A 23,805-nucleotide genomic window follows, 5' to 3' on the forward strand; every position below is an offset into this window, starting at 1 on the left:
CTTATAAAAGATCACTTTATTGACAAGAATAATGCATATAAAAAGTCAAATGAGTACATGTTTACATGTGGGCAATGACTGCCAACAGCACCTGTGAGCAGAAAAGTTACAGTACATAGGTTTGTTTATTTCTTTTTTCCTGGGAAAAGGAACGTCAAATCAAAAAATGTTCCAACAAAACATTCAAGTTACAATCAGTGATGTTGTGAGGGCTCAGCAAACCATACCTGCTCATTTAGGAAGGCCAGATAACATATTGTTCTCCTACCAGGGCTAGCCCCATTCCTCTTATGTAACTTTTTACTTGGGAAGCTCTTCAATGATAATCCTAGAAACTGAATTCCACCCTGTGGATGCATCACCGCGCGGATAGTCAGCGCAGGTCCCCACCCACACGGCCACGTCCACCAACCCTGCTTTCACACCCTCGCACAGTCCCTCCACTGAAACAGAAAAAGAACAGCGACAAAGACATGACACATAAATTGTAGGGAACACCCAAAATGCATCGCCGCAAAACGGGTGTACGGTTTTACGACGTGACCTCTCCCAGTGTGCACTGGAAGATGTTTGCTTCCCAGACTACAAAACAGTTGAACAGGCATGACAGTGATTCCTGATTTTGATGAGTTCTTCATATTGGTTTTGTCTTTTTGCTCATTCATTTAGATTTAAGACCAATCATCATATTAATAATTTTCCAAACAGAGGTGCAACAGTTCATTAAAAGAAAATGCAGTAGAGGTGGTAGAAGTATGAGTGGTCATAATAAAAAAAACATCACCACAATGTCAATTGATGGTGTTGGCTGGCCTCTCCTCACCTCTACGCTTAAGAACCCCTGGCCGTCATTAAGGTTACGGTCGGCCATGAGGTCTCTGAGGTCCAGACCGTATTAATAAGTGTCCTTCACATGAATATATTTGCAATTATGCACAATGCCACAGTGACTCTTTAAGATTTGCCAACACATGTTAGAAGTACAGTAGCCTTAAAGGGTCAAAAACACTCAACACTGGACTGGTGGAACAAACCCACAGGGAACAGTCCACAGGTTAGAACAGGGGTGTCCAAAGTGCAACCCTGGGGGCATTTTCAGCCTGCAGTTACTTTTTTTTATTGGCCCTCGGCGTATATATTATTAGATATTATACTAATTTGCTTTGTCACCTATAACACAAAGCGAAGATGAATATGTTTTGTTCAGAGATCAGCATATAGTGACCTACACTGGATTGGTTTTAGCATCGTCCATGCATAAAATGTGTCAGTGACACGCCGCATCCTTCAGTTTTTCTGTATGTGGCCCTGGGTTGACTCACTCCAGTCAATGCCAACCCACGCTACGCCACTGACTACTCTACTTTCTATCTTTTGCAGAGCAGTGATTCAATTGCTATATGTAGAAATAACCCTGTCTCAAAATGTTTTGCTGTCTGACTTCGTGTTTCTGCCAGCTCCGTGTCTTTTGCCCCGAGTTTATCATTCAAACAGCCTACTAATTAGTGCCTACAATGATACATCTGTTAAGCTTTTACATCAATTGTAAAATGTTCCAGTGAATCACATATTATTGGTATCGTCAATGTGATTTACATCATTGCTGTTGCTGAATCAATTGTAAATTTAAAAAAAACATCTGATAGTATACAAGAGTTCTGTAGCCTACTTAAAGGGATAGTTGTTCCCGTTCTTCATCGCGGATATCTGACCAGAACTGGACTTAGGAGACCAAGTGGGGGGTAAGTCACTGTTATTGGACTGCAATGCTGATGGGGATGTCATACAACTTCATGTCAAAATAATCCGAACCATCCCTTTAAGTGGTTGGTGCCCCGCCCGCCATTTTTTTTCTTCATAAAAAAACACCAGCGATCATTTTGTAATCCGACCCAATACTTTACAAATATCAAATCCTGACAAATTCTGTTATACCTGAGGATGTCCTGTGGATGTTGATGGTAGAGTTGAGCTCTGGACTACCTTGGTCCAAGTAGATGATGGACTCTATTGGCAGAGGCGCCATGCACTCTGCTCCATTGAAGGTAAAGTACCATCTCTGGCAGCATGCATTCTTGCACTTGAGTCTGAGGGAGCCACTAAAGAGGACTCTAAGGGCGCTGTCTGAGCGCAACTTGGTGAACGTACAGTCCTGCCACACACACAATTCATGTCACTTCAGGTGCAGTTGGAAACAATAGTACTGTGCTCAGAGTTAATGGCTTTTGGATCATTTGATGGTAACAATTGTTTCATTCTAAATGAACGCTAATGTCCTGGAACTAGCTCAGTTAAATGGACTGCTATCTGAGACTTCCCTGGATATACAGTACACCCAAAAGTTAGCATATTCCGAAAAGGAGTGTTCAGATCAGATACAGTATATTGGTAAGTACAGTGTGTACTGTACCTGCAAATGCTGAAGGAATGTAGTGTCTCATAATTCTAGTCATGTCTGGAGTACATTTTATTAATACCTTCTGTCCGAAGCTATCATCCATCACTTAATTCAACACAGACGTGCAACCATTATGAATCAGCCTGTTTCACCAGCAGCTCTATCTATCCATCCATCCATCAAGGCAAACATACTTACAGCTATTTTTCCCAGGTCAATCCCATAATTTAAAGAGTTCCAGGCACACTGCTTGTAGTTGGGCTTCCAGGGCTCCTCGAATATTTCGCTAATGCATTCGCCCTTCTCGCCTTTGATCCCATCACGTCCAGGAATGCCCGGCGTACCTGGGATGCCGTTAGTTCCTGGGTTACCGTCTCTGCCAGGGGTTCCTGCTGGACCCTGCATGCAGCTGCCATACTGCAGGAAAAACCAAACAAGTGTTGAGTCTTCCTGCTTGCTGGGAGTTCAAAGTTCATGCAGAGAGGACAGCTAAATGTAGTCAGGTATTTTGGTATCATTAAGCGGGATAGTTTAAAAGCTATATAAAGAAACAGACACTGTGATTATCCTGATGACTGTCTGATTTACGGCTCTGCTGCTGCTTTTAAACAAATGCCACAACTTACTCAAGCAACTTGCTAAATCCAGAGATAGACACAATGAACGGCCCGCGTGACTTTGCATAAGTTTCCTTTGTCCAGACTCTCAATCATACCCTGATTCTAAAAGGATGTGGGCCTTTAAAATGCCTGTTGCCTAGCATGCAAACGTGGAACAGTTTGGAGCACATGCCCAAATGAACAAAGAGCTTTAACTCCACATTCAATCTCCTTTCTCAGCTTGAATCCCTCGGGTGATGTCTAAAACTAGACTTCAGGAGATGACAATCTGGAAAACTGCCTTCATGTCGAAACAATGACTGTGTTCTAATGTCAGCTGAAGCAGATGGCCCACGGTCTGTTTTAGACATCATCTTCCTTTGCTGGCTCAACTTGGAGATGTGATGTCAAGTGTGTAGGAAACTGGGAACCCTGCAGTTAAAACAGCAGACTATGCATTTGCTGGAGCATAAGTGAAATTTGCACAGTTTGATTTACGTAAAATACCCAAGTGAATGTTTGATTTCAAGCAAAATGAAGGAAAGGTCTGAGTGTTGCATTTAATGTTGAATTTGCTGATGAATGGATCCACTGTCTGCTCGTCCACACTGCTGACTTTTATACCAGCTTCCTGCATTGGAAACGCTGTGAATCGCATGAATTATACAGCATATTCCTAACACACAGTCCATTACTGTACATGCAGCATAAAGGCTGTATGCAGCTCCTCCGAGCGAATATAAAACTTGGCTTTTCAGGATGATGCAAAAGAACAACAAAAAAGGATTTTATGATTACCATGGTTTTTGAATGAGGAGGTCTAGCTAGGGTTTCCAACACCACAAGATTATATTATGGAATAACATGCTGTTCATCCTATCCTTCCAATGTGGTGAGAAAAGTGTAGCTCAGCTGCACTAAACGCCTTTGGAAGATTATAAGGGCAAATTTGCTTCTGCTATGAGCGTTAGAAAAGAGTGGGCTGCGAGTGCTCACTTCTAATGGGACCTTGAGGGAGGTCTGGAGGGTCTCAGCAAAATAAACAGTTTCACTTTCATGTGATGCATTCCCACGAGCGTTCTGGGAGAATGTACTATATGCACTCAGTTCCACCAGTGGCCACCCACTAAATCTTACTCACACATCTGATTTATGAGTCCACTGAAAGAGGGTTATGGGAATATACAATATTTTTTCATTTAGCCCCCCCCCCCAAAAAAAAACAGAGGCAGTCTTTATCTTTCCTAAAACCCGGAATAATTTAGAACCATCTGGCACTGGTGCACAATTCACCGACAATCCACGTTTTTATGTTGTTTCAAGCGCCAAAACAGCAGTGACGTCATCACCAGCATAAATAATATAAACAACACAAAGTTTGTCAGACCGAGATTGATTAGATTTATCACGAAGGCGCCTGGTTTGTTTGCATTCTCTCTTACCTTATCAGCGTCAGGATCCTTTCGGTATCCTCTACTTCTCACCTTTTCCACGCCATACACGGGTAAAGTCAGGCAGACGAGCAGCAGCAGGCGCGGAGAGAGAGGAGACATCATACGGTGCAACTGTTCGCTCTCCCTGGGAACTTTTGCAGCGTTTGCCTGCCTTCAACATCACACCCTCTCAGTGCACAGGAAGGCAGGACCAGCAGGAAGGGGGTGCAGCCAACGTGCAAAGACGACCTGGAAGAAGACCACGGTGCTCAAGATTTGAACAGATGTCTGCACTCTTGCATGCATAAGTGGAGGCAATGTACACAATTTTGTGATTTTAACTCTTGCATGCGTAAATGGAGATAATGTGCATAACTGATTTTAAATACAATGCAACATTTATTTATCAAAATAAGTATAAAAGCTACAACAGAGTAAAAAGCTATAGGCTGCTGCCAGCATCTTTTAAGACAGACAATGCCTCCTTGTTTTAACTGGCCACCCTATGATGGTCCTCACTTAAAAAGTAACAACACTATAAGTGAATTATTCACACAGGAAACGTGCCAAATGCCAACTAATGAAAATACAGAGGATGGGATCAACAAAGTAGTACAGTAGTTTGGAAGTTCTTGAAGTAACGATACATTTCTTTTATAAATAATCCCTAAAATTTATCCAAATTGGCTTTTACTGCTCCTACAGTATAGATGACTACAGTAGTTGTCCTTTGTTTCCAAAGGATGATTTTACAAGTCTGATGCCAACACTGACATCACTGACATCACTCCACTCCACATGTGAAACATACGTTGGTTTACATTTGAACACAAATTAAAGACACATTTGTGCAGTGACTTAAAATAATAATCCACAGGACCAACCGACATTACAGAAAGATACAACAGAATGACAAGAAAAAGAACCAAAAATTACACTGCTTAAGAAAACATTGTAAGACAACAATAACATGATCTGCATTTCTACTGTAAAGTGTTTTTTTTTTTTTTTTTTAAGTAGAGAGTATGCACATCGTTTGATGGGGTTTGGAGGCAAACCCTCTTGGAGGAAGACATAAAAAACCACAAGGACACTTTCCTCTTACTGACGGTTTGGAAACATCATGACCTCACATACTAAAATACCCAGTGTAGTGACTAATTCAGTTAAAGATAATATAATATTCACATAAATATTTCCATTGAGCTTCCCTTAAAAAAACAATAGTTTATATTCAATGCATTTTATAGCAGTTGGCATGCAGCTGTACTAGTAAAAGCTTGGTAAAGTATGAAACCTCACAAATTCTGTTAAAAAACTACTTAAAAATAAAAGAGGTAAATATGACATTGTAGATATGGACACTCAGTGACTACAACTCAACTAAACAGATACAATCAGGGTCGAAAGACAGAACTGTGAAGCCTGCTGTCAGTGTACTAGAATATTTTTGTAGAGCACCGTCTCAGCAATTGCCGTCCTTTGTGTCTTTGCCCTCCTCAGACACTTTGGGCACCTGCTGAGAGTCTTGGATGTTTAAAGCTGGATGCTGCAGTGTGACGGGATCCGGGACCGGTCTGACCTCTGATCGCTCACTCTTTGGAGTCATCCTAAACCGACCATGACACATTAAACGTTATTCCATGCACATGTAAGATGTGTTTTTGAATAATAGGAGGTCACAGCAGGGTGGTTTCAATGAGCTGAGTACAGTGGAACCTCTAAAGTCAAATGCCCCTGAAGGCGTACAGGTTGGAATTTTTTGAAAATATATGTTTGTAAAGTCGTACAAAACATCCTTCCATCATATAGTCTTATTTTATTTATTTGACTCATTTTGACTAATATTGTCTGTGACCTCAGTGTACTATATTTTATAACAGATGTTACAAAGGTCAAAATGTTCCTTTAAAAATGTCCTGCACAGTTAAAAGTGTTATGATGGCAACAACTTGACCATAGACAGGATTAATTAATTTTCCATTCTTTCCTGGAACAAATTGTGTACGACCTGAGAGGCATCACTGTACACAAGAAATACAGTAACTTGCTTTTCAATATGTACTGCAAAAATAAATATGTGCACTAAGAAGATAAATGTTGACTGTTAGTCTTACCTTGCATCTGGTACTCTGCTGTGCAAACTCTCAGAATGGCTGCTGACCTTCCCGGAGCTCCCCGCTTTGCTACGTCTCTCTCCCCCTTCCCGCTCTCTCTCCTTGTCGTCGTGCCTGGAGCTTCGGCTAGAGGTGCCCTTGTCCAGGTGCGCCCTGGCAGAGCCTTGGGCGTGGAGCTCATGGTTTCCCAGAGGCAAGGTTCCTGGATTGGCTCCGTCAGTGGAAGCAATGGTTGGTGCGGTGCCGGTGCTTGTGCCCATAGACTTTGAGATGACCTTGAGATTGTGGGAGGTTGACTTGTAGTGCTTCTTCTTGTGTTGGACACGGCTGTTATGCTTGAGGAAGAACTCGCAGGACTCCTGGAGCACCCGGCGGCTCTCGCTGATTGGACTGTGGGTCACAGAGCATGTGATGGTGAAACAAAAACATGCATCGTCTTAATTCATGGAAAATGAATGGCAACATTAATCAAGGCAACAGAAATGCCCTCACTCTCTTTTTCGAGTCCTGTTGAAGAAGTAGGCCCACTCAGAGCAGGTCTTTTTGCTGCTGACCCAGAACACTGCAGATATTCCGACCACCAGGGTCATCAAGTACTTGACCAAGAACAGGGAGAGGTCCGGACGCTTGTGCACTATTGTCTGAGAAGGTATTTATTGAGAATGTTTACATTAACAAAAATCATGTGGTGGAACTTTTGAATATACTGTAGTTTGTGTTAGGAGTTAGGTTTCAGTGTGTGAGTTGATATAATATTTTACAGTAAATCTGTAAAACTGCACTTTTTGGGGAATTTTGCATCCACAATCCTTATGTGGCTTTCTCTTTTCTGTGCGTTCTGAAGATATAAAAATAGATCCAAAAAAATATACGGAGCTAAGAATGCACGTAATGGGAAACACTTATTCTGCCTATAAAGCCTTCTGAAAAAATCTTCAAAAAGCACCAACAATGCTCCATTTGCAAATAATGTGACATGCATATTAACCAAACGTAGACGTCCATTTCTATGTTGCGCCAGGGAAGGAAGTTCCGGTACTATTACATTATCATGAATGTAGCTGCTACTACATGGTCACGGCATGTATGTAAAACCATACAACCTTGTTGGAGGTATTTTAATAGCGGTCTTTGTAGGCGGAATAGGTGTGTCCCATTACGTGCAGTAATGAGAAAGACGTGTTCCTGTCTCACATAATTCCAAACAAAATTCCAAAAAAGTGCAGTTTTCCTTTAAGGGGATTCTATTTCTAGAACCAATAGAATCTGCATTTTTTTCATGGTTGAAATTCAATTTCTGTAATATCTATTGAACATTTTCGTTGATTGTAAGGGCCCAGCTGAGATGTTCACAAGTCTTTTTTTTGCAAGTCCAAGTCAAGTCTCAAGTCTCTGTGGGGTGAGACTTGGTCAAGTCTCAGGTCTCTCTTATGTCTCTTCTTCGCTGTGCAACCGATGCAGAATAGGGTTACCATGTCAAAACTTAGAGAATGACATTAAGCTCGTCAGATGTTTCAGAGTTTCCCCGATGTTAATACGGCAAATCAAGAAAAGAAAGGAAAAAATTAAACATGATTGTTCATGAGTCCCAAAACACAAGTCAGAGTAGAGTCTGAAGTATTTTGAGTACGAGTCCAAGTCAAGTCTGAAGTCTTGATGCAAGTTTGAGTCACAAGCTCGAGTTCCCATCTCTGGTGCTCAGGAAGGTGCATTCTTCTTTCAACTCCTCTCTGAGCTACAACCTTGGTGGAGAAGGAATTTGTGCATCTTGATGATCCTAGGAGCATAGTTGTCGGGGGCTGCTGTACCCCTGGTAGGGTCACCCATGACAAACAGCTCCTAGGTGAGGGACCAGACAAAGCATAGCTCAAATAGACCCCGATGATGAGTAAGACAAACGGACTTGGTTTTCCCTTGCCCGGACAGGGGTCACCAGGGCCCCAGGTGGGGGACGATGGCAAGCATCTGTGGCCGGGCGCATGTTCTGGGCACGTCTGACTGGTAGGAAGCCTCGGGGAAGACCCAGGACACGTTAGAGAGACTATGTCCCTCAACTGGCCTGGGACCGCCTCGGGATCTGTCTGAAGGAGCTAGACGAATTAGCCGGGGATAGGCAAGTCTGGGAGTCCCTGCTTTGGCTGCTGACCCCGCGACCCGACCTTGGATAAACGGTAGAAGATGGATGGATGAATTAGATTAGTTCACTACACTATGGAATGGACCGTAAAGAAGAATGGGTGTCCCAAGCTTGTGCCATCATATTCAAAAAGAGGTTGTAATCGCTGCCAACGGTGCATCAACAAAGTATTGATCGAAAGCTTTGATACTTATGTACATATGATTTTTTTTTGTTTATTATTAATTTGCAAACATCTAAAAAATGTTCATGCCATTATGGGGTGTTTTGAGTATAAGACTAAGATTACAAAATGTGGGAAAAGTGAATATTTTCTGTATGTACTGTTTGTGTGACATCAAATTAAAGTTTTGCTGTGTAATTCACCAACTTTAAAGTAAAAAACGCAACACAAGAATGGTACTGTACTTGTCTTTTTGCCCTGGCTTCCACTTACATTCTCATTGTTCAAAGTGACAATTCTCTGAAAGTGGTAATCAGTTATTTTGGTTTCCGTTGCAACCCTTGACAATGAAAACAGAATGTGTTTTGTACTGAATTGTACCTCTTTGCTTTTTGGAATTGTGGCTTTATAGAAAAGCAACGTAAGCTTTGTCACCTGTGGTCTTGAATAAGTGAAGCGATAACCAATTGAGGACTCAACCATCTTTTTTGATGAGTCCAATCAAACAGCACGCAATTTTCTGAGGAAATGTTCTCCAATTTGACCTTTCCCCCAGCTTCTTCTAAGACATCCAGACAGTGTTACAGTGCCAGTTACCTTGTATGAACAGGGGATGCTGTATTCTTGGCATCGGTCATTGATCCATGTGTTCTCCCAGGTGCTGCGGTGACTCTGCTCGTAAGTATAGCATGCTAACAGGGTGACCAGTGGGACCAAGTAGAGGCAGCTGAACACACCTATGCGTATCATGAACTTCTTGAGCTTTTCCTGGTTGCGCTCGTCATGCTGTATAACTTGCCGCACATGATTAAGAGAAACGATGCCAGCGAGGATGAGGAAGAGCCCCACTATAACGCCTACGCACAGGGGAGCAATAACAAAGTAGCGTAGGGCGTCCAGATCGTACAGTCCTACGAAGCAAACCCCGCTAATGTTGTCGCCTTCGACCTTATTCAGAGCTAGCAGCATGACAGTTAGCGCACCAGGGATCCCCCAGGCAGCAGAGTGGAACCACACCTAAAAAGACAAAACACATACAAAGCCTTTGAACATTACCCTTGAAGCTTGTTAAAGCCTGTCACTTCTTAGCAACCCTCAATTTTTTTTTTGCCAACATGGGGGCCCACACATCTTTTCATCAGTTTTGCAAGACATAATCTTACCGCTTTCTTCTCTATAGCCTCACAACTCCATTTGGGGCCAGCTGCGAGGAACCAGGTGATGGTGAGTATGACCCACCAGACGATGCCGGCCATGGAGAAGAAGTACAGGAACATAAAAAGCAGAGTGCAGCCTTTGCTCTGAGAGCCTAATACAACCGTATCCAAACCAGCAGGATGGGATGCCTTGCTGCAGGCTGCATTGTTGCCCAGCAGGAATCCAATAAAGTATATGAGTGACACAAAGCTGTAGCAAACGGCATAGAAGATTATGGGTCGCTCGGGGTAGCGAAAGCGTTTGACATCGATGAGGAACGTAAGGAAGGTAAAGAGAGTGGCACCCAAGCAGATGATAGAGCAAACGCCAATGAAGCTCTTGGCAAAATCAATGTCATGGGGTTTGAAATACATATTGGAACAAGGTGGAGCACAGTCTTGAGCACCCAGGAATGATGCACCATAGCCGGGTTTGGTTTTTAACTGCAGTGGACACCAAAAGCCCAGGTCTCTCTTAGCAGATGTTGAGCTCATTGGGGTTGTTGCTGGAAGATTGAAACCACCCAGAAGGCCACATGAGTCAAGTCTGAAGAAATAAAACACACATTTAAATGGACTGAGAAAGATTATGTTACATGATTGCTGTGTTTGTTACTGACTTGTCACACTGCAGCTCAGGAGGCCAGATGATACCAAAAATTCGGATGTCCTCCTGACAACCGGACAGAACAGTCTCACACTCCTCTCGACATGGGAGAAGCACTGTGTTTTGCTCTGTGCATGCTGGGAAAAAGGCTTGGCACAGGAAGTGGTGGACATTTGGAGAACAGTGAAGATTTGCCAAGGGCATGAACGGCTGCAACAAGAGCAATGAAATGATGTTCAAAATATCAACGCGATCTTGACCAAACCAGAACATGATACGTGGTGCTTTTTAAATTACACATTTGTTCTTTGTCTATTTCACAATACACATATACACTCAACAGAAATATAAACGCAACACTTTTGTTTTTGCTCCCATTTTTTATGAGATGAACTCAAAGATCTAAAACTTTTTCCACATACACAATATCACCATTTCTCTCAATTGTTGTTCACAAATCTGTCTAAATCTGTGATAGTGAGCACTTCCCCTTTGTTGAGATAATCCATCCCACCTCACAGATTTGGCATATCAAGATGCCGATTAGACACCATGATTAGTACACAGGTGTGCCTTAGACTGCCCACAATAAAAGGCCACTCTGAAATGTACAGTTTTATATATATATATATATATATATATATATATACACACACACACACACACACACACACACGACTCAAAAAAGTGTCGTTCGCTACATGCGCAACACACACAACACACACTTTCTTGTGTTCCACTAATCACTCCAGGTCATGGCCTAGGTGCCTTCAATGAGCTTCTGAATTTTGAAAAACACCAACATGGCAAAACATTGTGACACACAATTCACAAGCAGCATTGTGAATTTCTCTTGGAAATCAATAAAGTATCTATCTATGACTAAAATTATTGACCCATAATTGTCACTGCTATATACTGTAGACCTGTCACAATAATCGATACATCGAACGATAAAAAAAATACAAAGTCGATAATTTTGCCGGCCTGGATAAATTGACAGAGGCCTTGGAGAGCACCACACTTGTGACTGGTTGGTGGAGCATATTTGGCACAGATCACCAGCTATAATATTATAATAATATTTGAACTGTTGAGAACTCATAAACCATTATCCCTGACTACCGTCAGTCCACTGATAATATTTAGAATCATAACAAACTGCAACACGGCCTACTATTCAAGCTATACTTTTTTCCACTCTTTGCTGAAATTCAGTCTGGCAGCAAGTCCACATCTCTGGGGCCTTGCACAGCTCCTCTGACAGTAAGCTCCATTGTTTCTCAAGGACCCAAGGTCAAGAAGTCCTTCTAAACTAGTCAAAAGAATGGTTTGATGCTACTTTTCATAGTTGAGGAGCCTCAAAAAAAATCCAGCTCTGTTACAGCACATCAGTGACTCACTACGTTTACAGTTACTGAAAAGCCGACAAATGGGCAACATAGGTTTCTACGTCTCATCTGTGCGGTCAGTCACATTTTCATATGTTCATAAATGACATCTGCTTTGGCTCTTGTGGTTATGGTGCTCCTCAAAGGCATAGAAAAAAATTGCTGGCTGCAGTTGTTCTGTTGCTCCTACTTTAAACTATTAAGCAAAGGCTCCAAAATTAAAGGTTTCTCTTCTGTGGTTTAAATATACTGTGGTGGCTTTGTTTGACCATTTGAAAAGAAACTTTCCGCTACACAGTATGGATTACATGTCAATGATGTCTAAATTCCATTCTTATTTCACTAAATAAAGTTTGATTAAGTAGACCTTTGTTCCTGTTGTGGATGTTCTTCTCATTGGTGAAATATATTTATCTATTAGTTATTTGCAGGAACCTTATTTAGGGTAATGAGAGGCATATATACTTTTTATGTTACCGCCATTGTCATTGTTGTCTACTTTTCACTAACAAAATACAGACATACAATTTTCAGTCAGTTTTGACTATGAAAATGAAGTATTGGTCTTAAAATATGGCTGTTTGATACGTTTCTACCCAACGAGGAAGTTTCAGGCTTCATGTCCGCAATAAAACTGGCTTCCTATAGAATGTTCTTCCTATGGAATGTTCAGGTTTTTATTTTATCCATACACTGTAAAAGGACGCGCACAACGGCTGCTCCCATGATCGATCAATGAAAGTGTATACATGTAGGAGGGACCTGATTTCCAATCAGTCTACAGTACGTGCGTTAATCCGACCTCTAAAAAGTCAAACACAATCGGATGTGTTTTATAAAAGCTGGTTTCAACCAATTTCATGCAATACTTTTTTTTTTCTTTTTAATACGTCAACATGTTTGTTGAATGCTTGTGGAATTTTGGGCCATGGACTAAGAGATGGAAGCCCTCCTGTTTGCTTACTCATCTGGATTTTGTAATAAGACACTATATAGTTTCTAAGAGGGGTTATGATTGTGTACAGGAGAGAAAGTTAGTGAGTGACTAACAAAGAGAGTGTGTAGTCTATGTGGAATGCAGAGCAGGCTTTGTGTGACTCTGGGCATGACCATCCCCTTCCTGTGCAAATCAAAGGATCCACACAACAAAGTCGATGAAGTTGCCTGTGGCCAAGGTCGCTGTGAAATCAGAAGCCTTTACCTTTGCCAGACGCCATACAAAAGATTCCCTCAGCACATAACTCTTCATGCTTGATACTCTAACACAACCTGTGTAAACCAAACCAAACCTCTAGCCTTTGGGAAGGCCACAACACATGATTCAACTAGCAGAGAATATGTCCTACCTATGCAAATTAGAATTCTACTTTTTTTCCCCAGATCTGTGAAAGTGGCGAAAGCTTTAAAACAAGTGTACACTGACACTACACTTTTCTAAAATGCCACAAAACAAAAATGCCCTTTCTGGCTAAATCGTATACATGTAAACATGCCCTTAATTGTCCTTGACATGATTCATCAACTTTGCTTAAATAAAATGATTATATTGTTTGTAACTATCTTCTACATTGTTAGATTTTTGAAAGCGAAGGGTAAATTTGCAAAAATTACATTTATAGTTTATAGCGTCAGCCATGACAAACTAGCTTGCGGCTCAGCCTCATTTATGGAAGTGACATCATCGGGGTAACGCCTCTCAGCTAAAGCAGAGTACGTAAACAAATGCTTCTCGAGGTAGCTCTTCGACTTTGTTCAGTATATTTTTCACCAAAATAGTAGTTATGCCAAAATGTTGTGTTGTACACAGTATACGAGTAACTGTAACTTTGTTTTCTTTTCCAAAAGAGGAAGGTTTAAGACAACAATGGGAGAAGCAAGTGCAGAGAACGAGAGACAGATGGATGCCCAACTCGAGTTCTGTTCTTTGTAGTGATCATTTCACTGACGACTGCTTTGAAGGAACATATTTACAAGAAGCATTTGTCTTGAAATTACGGTAGAAAAGCATTTTGAAAAACACGTCATGGAACTATAAATGAAATTTCGGGGAATTTACTGTTTGCTTTCAAAAATCTAACTATGTAGAACATAATTGCAAACAATATATAACATATTTAAGCAAAGTTGATGAATCATGTGTGGGGACTCTTTAAAGGCTTAAGTTAATGGCAGCTGTTAAAATATTTGCTATTATGAACTGATTAACAATATGCATACATCACTACATTTCTACTTTCTGTTAATGTCATTTTGTTCAACTAAAGCTTACGTGTGTTCAGCAACCGTACTAAAAAGGTATATACCCGCAGTTCCTTTTTATCAACAGACCATTCCCCCTGGACTATGCCATCTCTTGCATGCTAATTGTCTGTCATGGTGCTGGCTTGTCACTTAACGATCCACCGTTATAGCTCATGCATCAATGCACAGGAGTCAATCTGTGAGCGCCAAAGGAACACTGGCTTACGTCTGATCTGCAGTTTTAATCTAGGAAGTGGAAGAGCTAAAAACTATACAGCATGAACAAGACCAAAGACTATTTTAGCAAAAATGGTGGAATCTCTGAAATCTGAATCGCCGTCTCAAATGATGCTACGCTAGATGTCAGGATATCTCAGATGACCTTGTCGGACATCATCTCAGACTTGGGCGTCAAAGGATTAAGGGCATTCCTTTGGCTTTTTTGAAATAATTATTTCAAAAGAGTGACAAGCCATCACATAAGCATGCAGTCCAGCTTCAACATGCCCTCACTTGTTATCAAAGTGAGAGTTTTGTTGTTTTTTTACACTTTACAAGTGGTCATATCTTTTGTGACAGTAAAGAATGTTAAAAATTGAGATGCGTGAGGCGCATTGGCTTGTTTTATGGTTTTTCTGAAACAACTTACCTCCATTTTACTGGCTGCAATATCCTGATCGTAGTGCTCCATCATGTTGGGAAAAAAAGTCATGTTGTAGGACAGCCCCATGCACCGATGTACCTCAATCGGCTCACAGGTGAAGAGGCTGTGAGCACTGCAGCTTCCCACCCATAGCAGCACCAGGCACGTCAACATGAGCATTGTGAGGGCTGACTACAAGTTTCTGGATATTTTATTTTGTCCGACGTGAACAACAGGCTTCCTTTGGTCCAAATATGGAATTCCCCTGGATCGTACTTTTCCACCTATCCTGGGGTCATCTCAGGGTGGGCGATGGCAGTAGCAGAGGGTGCAACTTCCCCATCAGCCCACCGGATGTGCTTTTATATTAGTGAGCGGTATCCCACATCACTGTAATGACAAGAAAATACAACGAAAACTTCAGAAATTTTGCTGCACAAGCTTATATTTTTGATTGGATCATTTGATTTTCATGTGATATGTATTTACTTATTTATTGTACTCAACTATTCACTGTATTTGTACACATCCGTCATTGTACATGCTCTGAAAATATTACACAATATTCTGTGTATCTTATCATATTTTATGTGCAATATCTCAACACCGCGTACTCGATATTTTATATCTACATTTTTACACCTGTTACAGTTGGAACATTTAACTTTTAACATATCTTAATGTTGCTAGAAATGAAAGTGCAGCCACTGTTGTACACTGTGTGACAATAAGCAATGACATTAAACTATTTTCAAGCAAGCACATAACTTAACAGGGGCAGAGCCATATGGAAGGCCTGGCTTCACACCAATCAATCATATAGGGGGTGTTCAAACTTGTAGCTGGTATGGACCTTTTTTTTTTTTTTTTTAAAGATACTAGTGTTGGTCACTTTAGTGTGGTTTGGTTTGCTGTCACTTGGATTTTTGTCAGCAAACCAAATAATGCACCTAGGTAAGCATATGCATGAATGTCAAACCTTATCTGGACGGCCTATGTGACGAGTGCATTGTCCAACAACCTCACGCATGCATGCAACATGATGTTTTCTGGGTCACATACTATCATAGGACTTTCCTTTCTATGGCGGATGTTGGTGAGGTCGTTGGGCCTTCATACTTGTCTCGCTCAGGACTAGAGTCCACTGGCAGGCGGAGCGAGGCCCTTCTGTCTCTTTCAGGTGGTCTCGGCGTTCCTGTTTGGTTTGCTTTTTTTCATCCTGGACTGTGTTCACCTTTGACCAAACAACTAGTAGCGCAAATGGACTCGAGTGTGAACACACCCTGAAGCTCATTGTGCTACTAAGAACGCAGATGGAATTTAACTACTCATGTATCTACAGGTTTAACAACAGGTTTGCAAGTCCTGCTTTGGAACCCAGATGGCTGATGCTACAGTTGTTGCATGCTTCTAGTTAAATGTGATTAAGAAACGAGTTAACACATAAAATGTCCTTTGAAAAATGATTATGCATAGAGTTTTCTTATGTTTGCATCGGTGCAAACAGTTGCCCTTAAAATAATTCAACCTCAATTGAAAAATTAAATTTACTTTTAAGACGTACACACTTTCAATAGCTGGCAATTTCATAAAAGTGAGGGTTTGTAACACTACATAAGCTGAGCTATTTGAAGCGGTGTGTTTCTTTATTGCAAACTACTGCAAGCTTATAAACATTTTGGCTAATCATTACAAATTAACTGTTTTGGGTCAAATTGGGGATCAAATTAGCGTAACTTTATAAAGACCGTTCCGCACACAACAATAACAACAAGTTAGCAAAACAAAAATGCAACACAATCGCTTCAACATCAACAGCCGACGCAAGAAAAACATTTTATAAGTGTTTGCATTCTGGTTGATAAACTGTCTATAGATCTGGCGCGGCTTGAACATATTGCTTCCCGGTCTATAAGCGCCAACATCAGGGAGAGCGTGAAGTAAACCTCCATGCCTCAACTGCTAACCGTAGTTAAGGGGCCCAAAACTTTTAAGAACCGTGAAAGAAAAGAAAGGGAACAAACAGGTAAACTTACCAACAATTATCATGAAAGGCGTTTGCGCCACAGCTGACTACATGGATACACTTTAGAGTAATCGTGGAGGATATTTGATAGTTTCCCGAAAAGCTCCCAACACATCCCCCTTGGTCTGCTCCAGTCTCGTGCTGCCTTCAATACCATGGAAAAAATATTTACATATATCTTTCTCACGAGGTCATTACGCTAAATATATAGCAAAAATGTCAAAGTGAATACATTAACACATGTATACCTATTTTGACTTTTAAAAGTGTAATGAATGATTTTTCTGACGTTTTCATACACTGAAGCATGTTTTTGTAGTGTCCACTCGTGGTGAACCTGAAGGCAGCACGAGGATTGCTGTGGATTCAGGACGATACTGCACATTTTGGTATAGATTCGATACCAAGAAGATTCATATCCAGGATTGCCAATACCGATACTGAGACCTATACTTGTTACTGTACAGTACTTGGAGATTTTTAAGCTCATTGAATGATTTGCCTTTAATTTGTTGATCATACATACCCTCATGCATACACACACACACACACACACACACACACACACACACACACAGACATATAATTGTATTACAACACAGGGCAAAGATACTAACAACATATAGAATTTAATAATATCAATAAAATAATACAGCTATGTCCATGTTCCCTTTTATTGCACAAAATAGTTGGAGCAAAATAAAGTCAATAGTGCAAAATAACTACATATTATATTGGATGGATTTATGAGATATTTCATTTATAATTGATTAAAACCAAAACACTGATGCTGTATTGGATTAGTCTGGATCATGCTCGTTACATTACGTTACGTAATTACGTCTTGACGTCGTTCTGTCTTCATGAGGCCCCCTAGTGTCCTCACATTGATACGTTGCTATGTCCATGTATTCCACTTGGAGGCGCTATGTCCCCCCATTTGTCCACACTCATGTGACCACAGGGGAGGCGGAGTTTTGTTGTTATAATTTAGGTGCTACACTAACACAGATGAAGCGCCGTTTGCTCGCCGTTGTCGCTCTTTTCCCTTGTTCTGTCTGCTGATGTGCGTCAAAAGCGGAGTGCTCGGACATGAAATGACATTTTTGTCACAGAGGACGCGGACGAGGACTGGACGCTGATGAGGTGTGTGATCTATAACACTGCCACATGTGACTACGTGCAATATATTGTGTGTGATGGAAGTTTACGCCAGCATGGGAAAGACTGTCCTCCAGCTTCCCAGTTCATACAGCGAGGCGCTGGCCTGTTGCTAGGAAACCTTTTGACAGCTGGAAGCTTTTTCCAAAGTGACATTAAATGCAACAAAGATGTCTACTTATCTGGTTGCCCAAACCTCCCTTCATTCACCATTTCATGACTTGTTTGTGACTGAATCTTTATTTATTGTGTTTTCATCCGGGTTTTTTTGTCCCCAGATCATCACATTTACCCCTATATGAGTCAATCAATTCTCACTTATGTTGGATTTGTAGAATATTAAAAAAATGTGATTGTATGTCCCTCTTGTATCATGTAAGTTAATGTTATATGTCAGCCTTCCACTGGAGATGTAAGATAGCTCCCTCTCTCCGTCATCAGTCAGATGCATTTGCCTGTGGCCATGTATCTGAAGGTCACTCTTGAATGGATCGATAGCTACATCTTGCCGGGAAGTACTCTCAAAAGGAGTCAGCGGTACAGTCAGTGCCGCCTGCAGTAAAGACGATGCTTACACATACTGTATGTGTGCAAAATAGCCACATGAGAGGACCTGCTGCCCAGACTTATTCTTATTGTACAGTTAATGTGCAGTGGTCCAGAGAGCGTGGAGAGCCACATGCATTTCACAGTGCTGACCTCTGTTGCCTCATGTTTGATACCACTCGCACGCACTGTATGATATTCTGGAGGATCCAGTGTGTAATCTATCAAAAGGACATGGCGTCTGTTATTTTTTTAAGTCCCAATTATTTCCTGAAGACGTCAAACTGTCAAATTGGCTGCCACCGTGTTCATTTTCGTGACAATCAAAGTCAGAGTCAAGCAAGAAGTTGGCGCCAGTTGCATATTTTCATGCATCCCACGAGGTGTGTGTGTGTGTGTGAGGGGGGTTGCCACACTGCAGCTGAGTGGAGTGGATGGACTGACGAAAACTGACACTGTGTTCCATCCTATCAAGCTGATGTGTGTTGCCACCGAGGAGACTAAGGTCCTCAGGAGACGCAAAGCACCCCCTGCCACAAGAGTCCCTTCATCCTGCATCCAGGGGCATGCCTTCTGAACCAGGCCTCAGGTAAAGAACTGGCTCTGTCCATACATAGTGAAAACTAAACAGGGACATGTATAGCATTTTAAATGTCGCAGAAATGCAAGGGTATTCATCAAATGCAGGATATTTGGTATATGGCATTGGCCACTATAGCATGTATGTATTGGTTAACACAGATGTGTGCTTAATGTCTGACTGTAAGATGATGTGATCATACTGTGGTTTTAAGATGAATGGCAGTTTAACACAGCACTTGTATCAAAAACTGCCCTACAGTCACAATTCAGCCCTTTCGCTTTAGGAATTTACCATGCTAATTATTATGAGCCAGGCTGTGTTAAAGCTGGGACTTGGAGATGAATTCACTCGATAGGAAGTGGCCTTTCAGTGTTTCCCATACATTTCATTTAGACCACCACCAATACATTTGGCCCTAGCTGTTTGCCCTCACTCATAAACACATTATTATAACACACCTGGTCTGCCAGATAGTAAGAAAACGGAGCAGGAGCGATCGGTGTTGCCAACTTAGCGACAAAGTCACTATAATTAATTAGACCCCTCTAGATATGCTTTTTCAAAAAAGCGATTGGCAACAAATCGAGTAAAAAGTCATTCGAAGACTGACATGCAAGCACGTATTGCTCTTCTCAACAAGCAGTGGGTCCTGCTCTGGGCCCCTCCCCCATCTAAAGCACTCACAGGAGGCTCAGTCTTGTTTCTGACATTAAAAAAATGACAAAAGAAAGTTTGTTTGTTTTCTCAACATATTTGTTTTGCTTTTCATGTTTTTACTCAATTTTTGCTCATGAGTTATGGCCAATTATGCAAATTAGATGATTACATCAGTCCACCACTGACCCACCACCACCAAAAATAGATTGCAGTCCTGTGGGAGACACTGCCTTTGCTGTATTTTCTTTTTAAAAAATCCCTATTTGAATACCCCATATAAGCGGAAGACACTCATCCATCCATCCATTTTTTATGCAGCTTGTCCTCATTAGGGTCGCGAGGGTATGCTGGAGCCTCTCCCAGCTGACTTAGGGCGAGAGGTGGGGTACACCCTTGACTGGTCGCCAGTCAGTCGCAGGGCACATATGGACAAACATTCATTACACTCACATTCATACCTATAGACAATTTAGAGTTGCCAGTTAAACTAACATGCATCTTTTTGGAATGTGGAAGGAAACTGGAGCGGAAGGCACTCAATTTTCAGTTTTATTTTATTCATATCATCACATTTCTTAAAGTCTATACACAAATTCTACATAGTAGACATCCCTTATTGATTTTTACATAATGTCACTTCCCTTCACATCCATGCAGCAGAGTATATTTTGTCATTTTCTCCTTGGGTGCTTCCGTCAGTAGACTCCAACCTCCAAACAAACAGCCTGACTCATCATTCATCTCACTTGTGGCCCGTAATGCACACACTGGCATGCAAACCCACACACGCCCATTATGTTCTCTGTCTTTCACCCCATCACCACAGAGTGTGCCTCCTGGCAGGCTGCAGCACTCACAGGGATGGCCAACACTTTAAGTGGACAGAGATGGATTTGGATGGATAGGGTGGCATACTGATGATGGAGCAGCACAAGAGTTTAGAAAATGTGTACTGGCCTGGCCACATGAACCAAGAGCAATTACAGTGTGTCTACCTGTCACTCATTTAGACAGAGTGACTGACACATTCAATTCTCCAGTGTCTTATCAATTGTGGAAAATTAGTAAGTCCTGATGGGCAGATACAATCATCAAGCAATGGATGTCAGGATGCCTTTTACTGTAATGTAATATGTTTTTTACAGTAATTGTGTTTTTTTCCTGATGCCAAGTATGAAGGTGTTAAGATTTTTTTGTAAATTTCCCTTGTCAACCAGTGATAATTTGGTTGATACATTGCAAAGTCCAAAAAAGACCCTTTTTTCAGCCTCAAGACCTAAACTTCAGCAATTTGGACATGGCCCATAAACTGAGTATTTTTTTGTGTGCTTTATTTCAAACCTGCACACAAGGTTACATTGGAGTACACGTTATATTTACAGTTCTACAATTCAACATCTCTGGAAAAAAAAGTTGGAAGAAGCAGAGCATATTTAATCCTACCCCCTTCCCATATCGCCGCAATCACAAATGTACTAAAATGCATCATGTATTGCCATAAGATAATAAAAACAATGTATGTATGTAAACGTATGCATATTTAGTAGCAGTATGCAGTATATTGTGAATTGCAAAATCTGCCAACTGCAAAATCACATTAAAGACATCCAACAACTGGACAAATTTTGAACATTACATCATCTTGACTACAAGGAAATTAAAGACATAACTCAGATGGAAATCAACAACCCCACAATTAGATTAGAACCTAGATTATGCCACATTCAACAATATTAAGAAAAACATTTAATTCATTCATTATCACCAAAGTTATTGCTCAATTTATATGCAAAAATTACTTATGAATTGTGCAATTCAGTCAAAATTTGTACTCCAGTATTTACTGTACGTATATACTGTTTTGATTTATTTGTCTTCTTTAATGTTTTATTTCTATTTATTAAAAATGTATTTCTATTTTATCACTTTATACAAATTTTTAATCGTGTTTTATCCTTATTTTTCCATTTTTAATTCTTCCTTTTCCCAAACACTGCACAAGGTTTATTATAGTGTCATTATGTTAACTCTTATTTGTGTTTTGATGTACATATTTTTTTATAGCTTCCTTTCTTTTCACACAGGAAGTAAACTAATTTGAAATGACAAAATGTAAGCAAGGGAAATACTGGGAGTGTCAACATGTAAAAGTTATGGTGTGAATAAGTTCTCAGTGATAGACATGGAGAAGGGGTGGGTTAAATCAGCTCCACTTTTTCCAACTCTTTTTCAGACATGTTGACTCGTGCAAATGCACACACAAGGTGTTTCTTAAAATAACCTGTTCAGTATGTCTGAAACAAATAAATCATACCATACCACGTTGTATTCTTAATGCGACCCTGTCCTCATGCGAGGACATTGCTTTTGGTTGTTTGTATCTTAAAATAAGAAATGTAATCCTCTTCAACAAAGATATTATAAATGAAGAAGGGACTGCTCGTGCTATTTTACGTGACCAGTTCTGGGTGTACCCCGCCTCTCGCCCGAAGACAGCTGCGATAGGCTCCAGCATGCTTGCGACCCTAATGAGGATAAGTGGTACAGAAAATGGATGGATGGATATTGTACTTGATTTTAAAATGCAGCCATCAGGCCCATCTAATCCCAAATAGAAAGGGGAAATAAAAAATGCAAAAACAGGATATTATATTTTTTTAAAGCTTTGTGCTTTTTGCTTGTCCTGCATAATGTATGTGTCTCCTTCAGCAGGGAGATGCTGACAGGACAAAGACTCTGCCAGTCCAAGTCCCACCAGGACACCGTGCTCGCGGCTCTCAACCAGCAGAGGAAGGACGGCCTTCTGTGCGATGTCACGCTAGTGGCAGGGGAGCAGAAGTTTCATGCCCACAAAGCCATCTTGGCGGCATGCAGCGATTACTTCCGGGTGAGTTTGGGACCTAATTACATACAGTGGAAAGTTGCATATAAATGGCGAATTAAAGGGCTAAATTAACATTTAAGGTTACTTTTACTTTCACTGAAGACGTGATTCTTGATGTGAGCGTTCCCAAAGACACAATGTGGCAGTGAGACACAACACAGACACCGTCTTTCTGTTTTGTCATGAGTTATTTCAATTCAATTCAGTAGTGTTTTTGACCTCAAAATGCTGGCACTTGAAAACTTTCTGTGGCCATTTTGGGTTTTCGAGGTGAGAAACACTATTAAATTCAAGAAATAACTCATGGCAAAACAGGAAGGTAGTGTCCGTCTGGTGTCTCGCTGCCACATTGTGTCTTTGAGAACAGTCACATCAAGAATCACGACTTCAATGAAGTAACCTTAAATGTTAATTTATCCCTTTCATTCATCATTTATATGCATTTAGAATTATTTACTGCATGTAAAACTATAAAAACCTTTGTTTTGTGTTAACATTTTTGGTTTTCTGGAACGGATGAATTGGATTTGTTTTATTTCTTTTGGGAAAATATTGATTCAGTTAGCGTCCGTTTTGGTTGGAGTCAGACCTTCTGGAATGAATGAATGGCGCCAACCAAGGTTCCACTATACAGTTCAATTCATACACAGTTTTTTAAATGTCGTCAATGAAAACACTTGGTGACCAGTAGATGGTACTGAAGGGGCCCTGATTTCCTTTGTTGGACCAGTGTCCTCCAAAATCTAAGACACTGCATATCACAGTGATGGACTGTCTCACAGAAATGAAGCCTAAAATATTGCTATCTCCTCCGTGATTTTCAGCAGTATACTGTAGGTCACCGTTAACAATGACAAAGGCTGCAAATTTTGTTTTATTTCCTGAATTTTATTTTATTTTACGATAGCATCTGGCCATCACAGTTTCTGACGAAAAAAACTCCGGCCCACGGACAAATGTAGTTGATGCCCCCTGCCTTCGAACCTTACATAACACGACTAATCTAGGCAGAAAAACCCTTGA

General features: G+C 40.9%; 3 protein-coding genes across 6 annotated transcripts in view; 1 reads left to right on the plus strand and 2 right to left on the minus strand.

Annotated features, from left to right (window-relative positions):
- Window positions 1-18: 18 nt before the first annotated feature.
- cthrc1b (collagen triple helix repeat containing 1b) lies at window positions 19-4,702 on the minus strand. Of its 2 annotated transcripts, none has more exons than XM_054782042.1 (4): window positions 4,482-4,702; window positions 2,597-2,815; window positions 1,936-2,152; window positions 19-443 (listed from the first exon to the last, which is right to left on the minus strand). In XM_054782042.1, exons 1-4 carry the CDS (start codon window positions 4,551-4,553, stop codon window positions 301-303), a joined length of 651 nt encoding a protein of 216 aa, XP_054638017.1. In that variant the 5' UTR covers window positions 4,554-4,702; the 3' UTR covers window positions 19-300. The 2 variants fall into 2 exon arrangements, with proteins under 2 accessions (XP_054638017.1, XP_054638016.1); XM_054782041.1 differs by having other exon boundaries at window positions 4,440-4,702.
- A 107-nt stretch (window positions 4,703-4,809) lies between these two features.
- On the minus strand, window positions 4,810-17,098 carry LOC129185232 (frizzled-6-like). The gene is made up of 8 exons (XM_054782038.1): window positions 16,962-17,098; window positions 14,932-15,315; window positions 10,664-10,860; window positions 10,011-10,590; window positions 9,445-9,864; window positions 7,040-7,188; window positions 6,548-6,937; window positions 4,810-6,040 (listed from the first exon to the last, which is right to left on the minus strand). The coding sequence occupies exons 2-8, from the start codon at window positions 15,103-15,105 to the stop codon at window positions 5,896-5,898; spliced, it is 2,055 nt and encodes a 684-aa protein (XP_054638013.1). The 5' UTR covers window positions 15,106-15,315; window positions 16,962-17,098; the 3' UTR covers window positions 4,810-5,895.
- An 834-nt stretch (window positions 17,099-17,932) lies between these two features.
- klhl32 (kelch-like family member 32) overlaps window positions 17,933-23,805 on the plus strand; it is a 47,832-nt gene continuing 41,959 nt past the window's right edge. For 2 of the 3 annotated variants that reach the window (XM_054782110.1, XM_054782111.1), the window contains exons 1-3: window positions 17,933-18,097; window positions 19,134-19,247; window positions 22,608-22,785. In XM_054782110.1, the coding sequence (XP_054638085.1) occupies window positions 19,225-19,247; window positions 22,608-22,785 (201 nt within the window). In that variant the 5' untranslated portion in view covers window positions 17,933-18,097; window positions 19,134-19,224. Of the gene's footprint in view, window positions 18,098-19,133; window positions 19,248-22,607; window positions 22,786-23,805 lie in introns of those variants that run through there. The other variant, XM_054782112.1, reaches the window with a different exon arrangement.

This window comes from Dunckerocampus dactyliophorus, chromosome 7 (assembly GCF_027744805.1).
Source record: "Dunckerocampus dactyliophorus isolate RoL2022-P2 chromosome 7, RoL_Ddac_1.1, whole genome shotgun sequence".
Taxonomy (NCBI): domain Eukaryota; kingdom Metazoa; phylum Chordata; class Actinopteri; order Syngnathiformes; family Syngnathidae; genus Dunckerocampus; species Dunckerocampus dactyliophorus.

Coding starts and splice junctions, on each gene's coding strand:
- cthrc1b (XM_054782041.1), bottom strand. CDS start 4,553: ATGATGTCTCCTCTCTCTCCGCGCCTGCTGCTGCTCGTCTGCCTGACT. Junction 2,816..4,439: donor AGGATCCTGACGCTGATAAG/GTAAGAGAGAAT, acceptor TTTTTCCTGCAG/TATGGCAGCTGCATGCAGGG. Junction 2,153..2,596: donor TTGACCTGGGAAAAATAGCT/GTAAGTATGTTT, acceptor TGTGTGTGGCAG/GACTGTACGTTCACCAAGTT.
- LOC129185232 (XM_054782038.1), bottom strand. CDS start 15,105: ATGCTCATGTTGACGTGCCTGGTGCTGCTATGGGTGGGAAGCTGCAGT. Junction 10,861..14,931: donor TTGCAGCCAGTAAAATGGAG/GTAAGTTGTTTC, acceptor CTCTTGTTGCAG/CCGTTCATGCCCTTGGCAAA. Junction 6,938..7,039: donor AACAGGACTCGAAAAAGAGA/GTGAGGGCATTT, acceptor TGTGACCCACAG/TCCAATCAGCGAGAGCCGCC.